General features: G+C 44.7%; 2 protein-coding genes across 3 annotated transcripts in view; one reads left to right on the forward strand and one right to left on the reverse strand.

The window, feature by feature from the left end:
- tpgs2 (tubulin polyglutamylase complex subunit 2) overlaps positions 1-2,940 on the forward strand; it is a gene marked incomplete at its 5' end in the record, with an annotated part of 5,485 nt that extends 2,545 nt beyond the window's left edge. The window contains 5 exons of one of the 2 annotated variants that reach the window (XM_084446259.1): positions 292-379; positions 1,046-1,186; positions 1,594-1,689; positions 1,931-2,094; positions 2,396-2,940. In XM_084446259.1, coding sequence (XP_084302385.1) covers positions 292-379; positions 1,046-1,186; positions 1,594-1,689; positions 1,931-2,094; positions 2,396-2,614 — 708 coding nt within the window. In that variant the 3' untranslated portion in view covers positions 2,615-2,940. The remainder of the gene's footprint in view (positions 1-291; positions 380-1,045; positions 1,187-1,593; positions 1,690-1,930; positions 2,095-2,395) is intronic. The other variant, XM_084446260.1, reaches the window with a different exon arrangement.
- A 1,193-nt stretch (positions 2,941-4,133) lies between these two features.
- On the reverse strand, positions 4,134-10,286 carry aqp7 (aquaporin 7; the record flags this gene model as incomplete). The annotated part of the gene is made up of 6 exons (XM_084445704.1): positions 10,199-10,286; positions 7,730-7,856; positions 6,471-6,608; positions 5,833-5,951; positions 5,215-5,432; positions 4,134-4,332 (listed from the first exon to the last, which is right to left on the reverse strand). The coding sequence occupies exons 1-6, from the start codon at positions 10,202-10,204 to the stop codon at positions 4,134-4,136; spliced, it is 807 nt and encodes a 268-aa protein (XP_084301830.1). The 5' UTR covers positions 10,205-10,286.
- Between the last annotated feature and the right edge of the window lie 1,902 nt (positions 10,287-12,188).

Consider the following 12,188-nt stretch of genomic DNA (forward strand, 5'->3'; position numbering starts at 1 on the left):
AATAGTAGTAGTAGTAGTAGTAGTAATAGTAGTAGTAGTAGTAGTAGTAGTAGTAATAGTAGTAGTAGTAGTAGTAATAGTAGTAGTAGTAGTAGTAGTAGTAGTAGTAGTAGTAGTAATAGTAGTAGGCCTGGTAGTAGTAGTAATTGTAGTAGGTTCTGTAATTACCCTGATTTAATATCTGATGTTAATTTCTGTCAAAAACAAGCTCTTTCATGTAGTCACACATGAATGCATGCAAGCACAGGGAGGATACTGTCTGTATTCAGTGAATGTGAATTTTCATTTCAGAAAAACATGTGTGTTCTTCCTGAGGATCTCAGGGACTTCTATCTAACAACAGATGGTTTCTCCCTCACATGGAGTGTTAAACTGGACAGTAGGTATCTCCAACTGGACTCACACGTATGCGTTTCAGGCTTCACCGTTGGCGCGTCTCGGAATTGTGGTTGCGTTGTGGTTCCATTGCGTTGTGTTGCTCGCGCTGAGAGTTGAGAAGCCCCCTCCTACCTCTAGGCCATGGTCAAACCCTACTCCCCCTCCCGACCACTACGCTCTGCTACCTCGGGGCGACTGGTTGCCCCGTCACTCCGAGGCCCCTGCGGTCGATCGACTCGGCCACGGCTCTTCTCTGTCCTGGCCCCGCAGTGGTGGAACGAACTGCCCACTGACGTCAGGACAGCAGAGTCGCTGCCCATCTTTCGTCGCAGGCTCAAAACTCTTCTCTTCAAGAAGTACTACAATGATCCTCCCTCTTAAGCGCCTGTTGTATTTTAGATTGATATTTCTGCACTTTGCCTTCAGACCTAGAATATGCTCTTAGTCATTAGTCGTTATTAAGTAGTTATTATAATTGCGGTAGCAGAGCCAAACAGTGACCTACAGAGATGGGGTTTTCATGTTTCATATGTTTAAAATCTTACTAAAATATTTTTCTACTGTAGTTTTAAGACTGCTCTAGACTTAAAAGATCATTTAAAAAAGTGAACCATCGTCATCATGTAGATATTTTCTTATCTGTAATGTTCACTTGTCCCTCTCTCAGATGAGACGGTGCCTGTGGGTTGTATGGTGGTCAACAGTGTGACCAAACTCAAGCCTCTGTGTCCGTCGTCATCGGCCGTGTTCCCCCTCCCCAACGCGCCCACACTGGCCGACCTGGACTCAGGGGACAATGAAACGGAAGGTGAGGGAAACGTTGTTTTTTTTGCCCTGTTTCAGTGGGTTTCGTTAGGTGCTTTGAATCCTAGTCATGTTTGTAAGTAAGTCTTTTGAGAACCAGTGCTTCTGGGGCCTAGTGGCCCATAGGGCAGGAGCCTCTCTCCTGTTTCTGTAGCGTGAGGCAGCTTGATGTACAAGTCCACCCCCTGGACATGACGCTAGTATGAACAGGTCCACCCCCTGGACATGACGCTAGTATGAACAGGGACTTACACCCTATCCAATCCTTAATGCTGAGTGCCAAGCAGGGAGGCATCGGGTATCGTTTTTATAGTCTTTGGTATGACTCGGCCGGGGATCGAACTCACCCTCTCTCCCTCTCTCTCTCTCTCTCTCTCTCTCCTTCTCTCTCTCTCTCTCTCTGGGGTTCAGGGAAGCCTCATTTTGATTCCAGGAGCCGTATCTTTGAGCTCGATCCCTGCATTGGAATTGGCAAGGTTTGCCTGGTCTACAAAGACTGTGCTAAAGGTACATGCATTCCCCAAACTCATATCTCCATGTCGACAAATTATACTGAAGTAAAGAATATGTTTCAGTGGAAATTCATCAGCCCATGAGTGCATTATTACAACGCTTTTGAGTACCGCATGGGTTTCTTCATTCCAGGAGAGTAGAAAAGTATAGAGCCGTCTCTATATCATCAAAATGTCACCCTCTTGTCACTTGACACCCTCGTCACTCCACCCCAACAGTGTGGTTTTGGTTCCAGGTGCGGTCGCCCACCAGTGTGAGGTGTGGTTCCTAGACCGCTCTCTGTACTGGCACTACCTAACCCCGACCTTCACCGCCTACTACCGCCTTATGATCACCCACCTGGGGCTGCCCGAGTGGCAGTACGCCTTCACCCCGTACGGACCCAGCCCCCAGGCCAAGGTAAGAGAGGGGGAAGTAAAGTACCTTACTGGTAAAAAGTAAGTAAAAAAAGTAAAGTTACCTTACTGGAAAATGACTTGAGTAAAAGTGAGTCACCTACTTGAGTAAAAGTCTTAAAGTATCTGATATTTACTGTACTTAGGTTTTTTAAACAGGTTTTAGTAACACTAACCGAATCGATATTGAATCGAATCGAATTGAATCGTGATAATCGATTCTGCACCTTGTGAATCGAAATCGAATCGATTCTTTAAATTCAAATCGATACCCAGCCCTAATTCTCACCGTCTCTCTCACCCAGCAGTGGGCGTGTCTGTACCAGCCCCTCACGTTCCACTGGGAGTCCAATATGGCCGACGCGGCCGGGGGGCCCCCCATCAACACGCTGGACCCCGCCCGGGCCTTCAAGGGCAAAGCCAAGCCGCCGGCCCCCAAGAAGAAGCAGTCGACCCTGGGAGGGGCGGGGGGCGTCGCCAAGGGACAGGGGGGCTCCGGGAAGCACAGCGTGCCCAAACGATGACAATTGAAATCTTTCAGAATGATTAGCCGATGCCAGCGTTTTATGTCGACCGTAACACTACAGTTGGGTCTTCCCAACGTCCGTAAGTATTTCTAGAGGAAACATTTGGCTGCTATGTTACCAAATGCTTCCATTCCTAAAAAGAGCATGTGTCTGAGTGAGATCTCGTTATGGATAGATTGTTATCAGGTTTGCCGTCCTCGGTGTCTGAAATAGGATGTGCTAGCATGCTCACTGGTACGTGTGTGTGTGTGTGTGTGTGTGTGTGTGTACGTGGGTCTGAGTAAAGAGCGAGAGACAAACACACAGTTTTCTTCACTATTGCTGCTATTCCCTGTGAAGCGTTGATGACCACCTCTCAGTTTAGATTATTTTCTATGTCCTCAGTGTCCTTATTTCTGTATGTATATTTATTTATTCATTTAATAAAAGTATTCCAAGAGGTTAAAGCACAGTCCTTTTCATACAGTATGTAAAATATAAGAATAGAATATAAAGTTTATTAGCCATGTGTAACCAGTTACATTAGGACCAGGTACATTGGAGGTCTTGTAATCACTTGTCCTTACAGTATCTTATCAGTGCTTATTAGTTCCTCATAGTAGTAGTAGTAGTAATAGTAGTAGTAGTACTACTACTATTACAGTCCTAGACACTCAGTTAGACATTTAAAGGTTCCCAAACTGGCAATTTACCATACTATCCATCGTCTAGCAGTCTTATCAGTATCGGCCTCATCTACTCATCCCATCCCATGCGGTAGGTCCTCTGACGAACTCTGTATATAAATCATTAGAGGTGTAACAATACACTAATCTCACGATACGATACGATACACGATATTGGGTTGACGATAACAATACGATACGATACACTAAGGGCAGGTGTGAAGCGTTGCAGTAGCGCTGCTGTTCACGCCAATTGTGCATTTCTCCACATTTCTACTCCAATACACTTTGTGAATTTACAGCCTAACTGTTGTAATATCATGGAGAGGCCTAGAGACAAAAGACGTGTTTGTTACCAGCGTTGTGTAGCCAGCGTTCACTGATATACAATAAACATCACAATATTGTTTTCACCTTGACGATACGTATTGTGACGTTTCTGTATCGCGATATATTGTGGCACGGTATATTGTTACACCCCTATAAATCATAGACGCTGTGATGAAGCTTCTCCTAGTCCCACCATGACTAGAAATCCAAAAGTCCTTTCTCTTCCTGCAAAGCATTCTGGGAGTGTCTGTGTAGACGGTTCCGTCCCGTAGTTGTTGAGTTAGGAGTTTGCTCTGCCTCAAGGGAGAGTTTGGTGGTCTTTTCACTACACAGGGAATTGATTTGACCTCCCAACACAAAAATGGGCTCTACTTGGGAAACAGATTATCCAGTGTGTTGACCTTGAGGGGGGTCAGGGCCAGACAAATCCCTGTCCACCTTTTCATCATTTGGTTCACATTCCTTAGATAGGGCTGCAGTTAGCGCTTCGTCGTCTGTGTGGACACACGCGCGACTAGGCCTCACACACACACCTTGGCGCATACACTCTTCTGATTCTCCAGAGGGGCTGCGTCCTCTTCCTCCGCGTCCTCTAGCGCCCTCCTCTGGTTGCGGAGTGAAGGGTGATGCAGTTCCACGAACGCCATGTAGACGGCGGCGCCGATGACTCCGCCCACTAATGGCGCTACGACAGGGACCCACCACCAGCCCCTCCCAGCCCTGCAGCAGGGAGAGAAAAGCAGAACGTTTCCTCTATTTGGTTATTCTATGGTTGAAGATCGTACTGTATGTTAAAAAAGGGGGAGTCAGTAACAGGAAATGGAGTTTATTTGGCTCGTCGAAATGGAGTTTATTTGGCTCGTCGTCACTGTAAATGAGGGCAACCTCAGTGCCTCTCGAGCATAATTAAAGGTTTGAAAAAAAAAAATATTCAGAGTAGGAATGAGACGGTATGGATTTTTGCATTACGGTACGATACGGTATCTAGTTACATGGTACAGTTTACGGTATTTCACGGTATACGGCATTTCTAGAGCCCTACAGTGCAACACATGATGGAAAATACACACTATTGTAATTAAGCTCAGTTTATTAATAGCAAGCTTATATTAAATTACAAAATTAACTGTTGCAAGCAACTTGAAATGTGAAGTTTCAGCAGCGCATTATTGTGTAATACCGGAAACATAATACCGGAAACACAGGGAATGCCTTACCGCGGCGGCTTGGGTTCGAATCCAGCCCACGCATGTCTTCCCCTCTCTCTCTCCCTCACCTTTCCTATCTGTCACCTACACTGTCCTATCATAATAAAGTAGAAATGCTATGGACTACCAATGGAAATTAGCCTATGGCTATAATTGGGTGTATTTACATTTGCTGAAATGTGTTCATTTTCTGTAAGTGTTCATTAATGTACAGTGTCCCCCTTGAACACATCAAATCAAATGCCTTAAAAATATATATCTTTAAAAAAAACTATAAAAAACTAACAAATGGTAAATGGACTGCACTTATATAGCAACAAGATATAGTATATATATATATACAACATATAGTACTTCTATAGTAACACCAGCAGCATGTGATCCAGTTCCGTACCTGAACACCTCGGGCCCCCAGCCTGCGATGGCGGTGAAGAGCCGGGGCCCCAGGTCCCTGGTGGGGTTGATGGCGTAGCCGCTGTTACTGCCCATGGAGATCCCTATGAGGAGCACCAGCAGCCCCGCGGATAAAGGTTCTCCACCGGACGGAGCCGGCTGGTTCCTCTGGTCCGACAGAGCCATCAGGCATAGCAACAGCATGGCCGTGCCCATCACCTGGAACACACACACACACACACACACACACACACACATTGGGTTCTGCAGGGTTCCATTCAGGACCCTGTCTTCTTTCATCTGAGGAACTGGGAATTTAGTTAGTCTCAGTAATGTCAGCTTTTATAGAAAAGCCTTCATCGGTGCTGTAGTTATGTTATGTTATTTTTTATAATGCGCCCTCCAACCAACTGTTACATCAGCCCGGGGCGCAGCCCAGGTACAAAGGGAGACAAACAAAAACAAAGGACTGCAAACGAACAGATTAACAAGAAACGCCAGGAATTGGAGAGTCTTTACTAGACATTCCCTAAAGGTCAAGACTGGAAAGTGACTGGGTCAGTGGGGCTGGTTGAACCACCTGGTGTTCTTATGAGACAAACGACCCTCTCTTTCTCACCTGGTCAAGGAACCCAGCATGTAAGGAGAGGTAAGGTGCCGGGTAGGTGGCAAAGATGCCAGCCGTGTTGTTGGGGCCAGTGACGGTGAAATTCCCTCCGCAATAATCGTATATGGCATCTGGGAAAACAGTGACAGAATAGGATACTAATGGGATAAGTTACTTATGGCCAAAACCACCGAGTGTGTTTTAAAACGAGTTTCTGAGTTTGTAGAGAATGTTCGTGAAGGTCAAGGTCAAGGTCAACTTTATTTATAAAGCACGTTTAAAATCAACCAAAGTTGCACCAAAGTGCTGTACAATATATAAAATAAACTAAAACAAAAAAACAGAATAAAGTGCACATAATCACAGAACAATAAAAGGACAGGACACAAAACAGGACAGGGATGTAGGCTATCAGGCCTCAAAAGCCAGTGAAAACAAGTGCGTTTTAAGCTGAGACTTAAAGAGCCCTAGGTTCTGTGCGTGTCTAATGTGTGGAGGGAGGCTGTTCCAGAGCTTTGGGCCAGCCACCGCAAAAGCTCGGTCACCCTTGGTCTTAAGTCTCGATCTAGGGACTATTCTACACCAAGTGAAACAAGACATGATTGTCATGATGATAGTCATTGTGAGGAAGTTCTACTGAACGTTCTTACCATAGTAAAGGGTATAAACCGTCCCAGCTGCTAAGAATGAACCAAGAAACTGAGAGATGACATAGAGGGGCAGCATGTTCCAGCCAAGACGGCCAAACAGACACATGGTGAACGACACGGCTGCATTCATATGGGCTCCTAGGAGAGATGGAGAGATGGGTGACTTGTAGATCTACAAGTATAGTTACTACAGTAATGTTTGATCCAAGATAGCAAGCGGATCTGGGCCATATGTGGGCCGGAACTAAGACACAAGTGCCAGATCTGGCCTGTATATGGCCCTGATCGGATTGCTGTCTGGGATTAGATTTAGATTAGATTCACTTTATTGTCATTGCACAGCACAAGACAAGTGCCAAGACAAGTGCAACGGAATGATGTGTGTCCAACCAGAGGTACAACAGCATTTCTATTGCAATAAGGAAGCATTATTCACAACAATCTATAGCGTTAAGTGCATTGGTAGCGCAATGTGCAATGGTTATATAAAGTAACTGGTTATATATGTGCAGTGGTTATATATAGTGAGATTATATACATTATATACATTTTACTATCTATCTGGGCTATTATCTATCTTTACATAATGCTTTTAATGTAAAGCACTTTGAATTGCCTTGTTGCTGAAATGTGCTATAAAAATAAACTTGCCTTGCCTATAGGCTATGATACACAGGGATGGGCTGTGTACACTATGATCATTATGTACAGTTAGGGCTGGGTTTAAAAAATAGATTCATCGATTCTGAATCAAATGATTCAGAATCGATTCATGAATTCCAAAATCGATCTTTTATTTAATGAATAAATGAAGGAATGAATAGTTCATAAATTCATTCAATGATTCATTCATTCATTCATTTTTGGAAATCAGTCTCGATACCCAGCCCTAGTATTGATGTGTTGCATAACTTGGCAGTCATGTCATTAAGGTTACAGCTAAAAAAACAGGTTTTAGTAACACTAACCGAATCGATAATGAATCGAATTGAATCGTGATAATCGATTCTGAACCTTGTGAATCAGAATCAAATTGATTCTTGAAATTTGAATCGATACCCAGCCCTAATTGAATGCCGAGCTGAAGTCAACGAACAGGAGTCGTACGGTCCAGGTGGAAGAGGGCGCGGTGTAGAGTAGTGGAGATGGCGTCGTACCGTTCGGTTACGGCGGTAACCTTGACCTATTCGAACGAAGGGGTGTGTCGGCCCTTGATAGAATAAACCATGACAAAAATGTCAGAGGGGGTGTTCTTTTACCCGAGACTCTCCCGCCGACGTGCACTCCCATGGCCACGCCCAGGCCGAACCCCAGGTTGATACTGAGGTATTCCCCGAACGTTCCTCGTCCCGTTACCACCTGCGCCACGGAGCCCAATCCAAACACCTGGAATCACATTCACACACTTAGGAAACAGACATCCAGCCCAGATCGCAAGCGGATCTGGGCCATATATGGGCCGGAACTAAGCCACAAGGGCCAGATCTGGCCTGCATATGGCCCTGATCCGCTTGCTATCTGGGAGTACATACAGACAGTCCAGCTTGTGCAAATGACAATATATTTATATTTATACTCGGTAGACTATACATATCCACATTCTGTAAATGTGTAAATATACATATAAAAACACATCATATAGATACATATTTATACCTATATTTCCACCAAGCCCATACGTACACTTGTCTACTGAGTTAACTGCACAACTTCACCTACACCCCCCTTCCCCCAACACCTCCCCATTTCTTCCATATCATTTGTACTTTACATTTAGCGATATATTGCTGCTACTCTTTTGCATCATGTATTAGTGATATATTGCACTGGCGTTCTCTTTATCCGTTTTTACCTCTCTACATTGCTTACCCATATAGCAAGCGGATGTGTAATGATTCTGGGCCATATATGGGCCGGAACTAAGCCACAAGGGCCAGATCTGGCCTGTATATGGCCCAGATCCGCTTGCTATCTGGGTAGTGTGTGCACAGCCTAGGAGCTAACAGAAAAACATTTCACCGGTCTGGTATCCCAGATAGCAAGCGGCCTTGTGGCTTAGTTCCGGCCCATATATGGCCCAGAATCATTACACACCCGCTTGCTATCTGGTATGTGACCCATAAAGTTGATTTTGACTGACCCTTGTTCAGTAACAACCAGATTGTCAGCCGGAGTTCAAGAGATTCCCTTTACAGGGAAGGTGTTTTGTGTTTGTCCTTTGTCTAGTTTGTTTGTTGATTGTTGTTTATTTTCTTTTGGTAAGATTAACAAATCCTGTGTCCTTGGTTCCTTTGTAACCCGGTTTGCCTGGTTTTATATGTTACTCCCTTTCACTCCTCTGGGCTGAGCTTGGGTAACAGATGTTCACTCAAACAGGTGGTCATACTTTGAAACTGATGGTACAGGCATTTATGCATGTTGGAAACAGCCTCTCCATACATGAAAGTTGTGACAGATGTTGGATAAGCATACAAGTGAATGTGAAAAACGGTGAAATATGTGAAACAGATAGATAGATAGATAGATAGATAGATAGATAGATAGATAGATAGATAGATAGATAGATAGATAGGTAGGTAGGTAGGTAGGTAGGTAGGTAGGTAGGTAGGTAGGTAGATAGATAGATAGATAGATAGATAGATAGATAGATAGATAGATAGATAGATAGATAGATAGATAGATAGATAGATAGATAGATAGATAGATAGATGACAGGCAGTTGTGAAAAATACTTCATACACACTCTTTTTAACACAAACAGATGTGTTAAAAACCACACATGTTGTGTTATATTGTCCTTAATCAAACACGTTGATGCGTTAAAATAACTGTGTATTTAGGTTAATGACCCAGTTCCCATTCTCATTCAAGATATGGAATAATACTGCAATAGTAGTGTAAGCTCCTTACAAAAATACCTTATACTTATATAAAGTAGGCTAGACAAAATAACACCACAGCAAGAATGTGTCTTGGATCCCCCATAGGCTCTTGGACTTCTCCCAGGCTATAAGAACAGGATTTGTTGTAACAGCTGGCCAACATGTGACCTGAATCAGACCCCTCACTATGAGACCAAATGCCATTGACTTTCGCACCGGTGACACAAGACCACCATTTTGTCCGCAGATCTATACCCAAAATGACCCTGACGTGTGAGTGTAAGACAGAGAGAGAAGGGGGGGGGAGAGAGACGTGTGTGCGTGTGTGAGAGAGAGAGAGAGAAAGGGAGAGAGAGAGAGGGATACACGTGTGTGCGTGAGTGTGTGTGTGTGTGTGTGTGCGCGTGTGTGTGTGTGTGTGTGTGAGAGAGAGAGAGGAGGGGGGGGGAGAGAGACGTGTGTGCGTGTGTGTGTGTGTGAGAGAGAGAGAGAGAGAGAGAGAGAGAGAGAGAGAGAGAGAGACGTGTGTGTGCGTCTGTGTGATCATGTTATGACTATAAGAAATACTGGTTTGCAACAACAAGAATGCAAAAGGAATCAGAATTGGCACGGACACACTAAATCATTGAACATCAATAAATCTGCCAATTGACACTAGCATAGGACTAAATAGTGCATACCAGAGTTTTATATGCTATTATGTCAACTGATTCATTCTAGGCATGTAGGCTACTTTGTATCGATCTAAATACGTGTTGCACTACACTTGAAATTAATGCAAACACAGTTAATATTGAATGAAGATTTGACAGTCACTGATGACTTGTCCTGAACTAATTCTCTTACCATCATGACATAGGTGCTTAGAGTCTCTGCAAGTCCCACACGAACGAATTCACTCTTCACCCAAACCCTGCAACCCTTTCCAACGGTCCCCTCCTCCGCTGCACGCAGTGCCTCTTTCATTCTGCCTCCTCTTTTCTCTTTTCTCTCTCTTCTCTTCCCCCGGTAGCCTAGAGTCCCACCAAAGTCGGGGTTGTTACGGTTCCCGCTAGAAGAAGTTTCTAAAAGAAATCCTCTCTCTACAAGCTCACTGCCTCACCAGTAGGCTATGCCCCCCCTTCAAACAAACACACACACGCTATATCCTGAATCCAGGTACCCTATTATCTCTCCTCCTCCTCTCTTTCAAACTGATCTGGGTTTTCTCTTCCTCCGATGTGGAGGACTTGTTCCCCTTTTATGGCTGTGCCCCCCCCCCGTCCCCCAACTGCCGGTATGTCCATGAGGGGGGTGGGGGTTATTTGAAGTGACGAGGATGGAAAATCATGTGACCTCTTCCATGGTCCAGTCACAAGGGAGTCTTGCTGCTTGTTTTAAATTCCTTCATATTGATCATAAGGACATTTTCAGGACCTCGTCGTCAATAGGTTGACGTGCGCCATTGTTTTGCCTCTGTTTATCTGATGTTGACATACTGGTTTATACATACTGGTTTTCAAGGGTGCAACCGCTTCTACGACCTTGTGTCTGTGTGTGTTCGTGCACACCAGCACTAGAGGGCAGGCATGAGGAAAGCATGGCTGGCTTCAGCTACCTCTATCTCGACCAGGCCAGGTCAAGCCTGGTTTATGTGCGTGGCTGGCTTGTTTCTGTTCAGGATTGGTAGGACGGAAGCTAGTCATGCCATGCCGCTGAAATAGTCTGATAAATTAAAGGGCAATGCTCGTTTTTGAGAACTGCATTCTCGGTGCCCCGATCACCGTCATTACATGGATATACTGGCTCGCGCTGGATTTTAAATTTCTTCTACAGGCCTCCGAACTACACCAAAGTGATCTCGGTGAGTCAAACTTCTTATAATATGTCGTAAATAAGGTCCAGGTTGTCAAAAACGAGCATTGCCCTTTAAGATGGGTCTTGTCGCCCAGTTGCAATGCTGATCCAGCACAATAAGAGCAGGATAGCCAGTTAGCCTAGCTCATGAGCTCACAACAACTAGCAGCAGCTTCCACAACAGGTAGCGGTCAGTGGCTAAAGCAGTTACACTGATGATTCCTGTAATGTTAGCTATTTTGCTGCAATTGGTTCAACTTCTGTTTCTGGACAAAGGTAAGGGATGAACCCAGATAACACAAGGCTAGCGGACCTACAGCGGGTCCCCGATGGACGAGTTGGCGGACCTCCGGACCAATCCGCTGGCGTGTTCCTGGCCATCGAATGGCAAGCGGACCTCTGGCGGATTATTAGCGTCAGGGACAGCGGTCCGCTAGTAATCCGAAATGCTCCCGCTATTGCTCCACCACCATTCCACGGGAAGTTTATTGTCTATGTCCTAGGACCATTGGCCCTCGGCTTGTGGATTTCTATTGCTGAATTAACTTATTCTGGACATTTTTTGGGTAACCTTTCCTTTCAAAGTCCCCCAATTAGGCCTACTAAACATTTACCTGGTAAATACATGCAAAGTATAGCCTAATAATGGGTAATTACTGAGACACCTATATTGTAGGTATAATTTCAAAACAGGAGTATTTCAAATGTTCAATTACTGCACATAAATTCAATAACTGACATAGCACCACCAGGTAACCACATTTTTACATAGCTTCTATAACATCCAGTGACAAAAGAAAATCTTCCCCACCAGGGCTTGAACCCCTGACCTTCTGCATGGGAGTCAGGTACTTTATCCACTACACCACTAAATATCTGGAAAGTATGTGGTGTCATAGTGTATTCATTTTAGTATGCTGGGACCACTGCCTCTTGTGGTCGCAACATAGAACTGCAGGTCAACAACAGGACGGAGGGAGGGAGGGAGTGACACCCGGAC

This window comes from Borostomias antarcticus (assembly GCF_949987555.1).
Source record: "Borostomias antarcticus genome assembly, chromosome: 11".
Lineage (NCBI taxonomy): Eukaryota > Metazoa > Chordata > Actinopteri > Stomiiformes > Stomiidae > Borostomias > Borostomias antarcticus.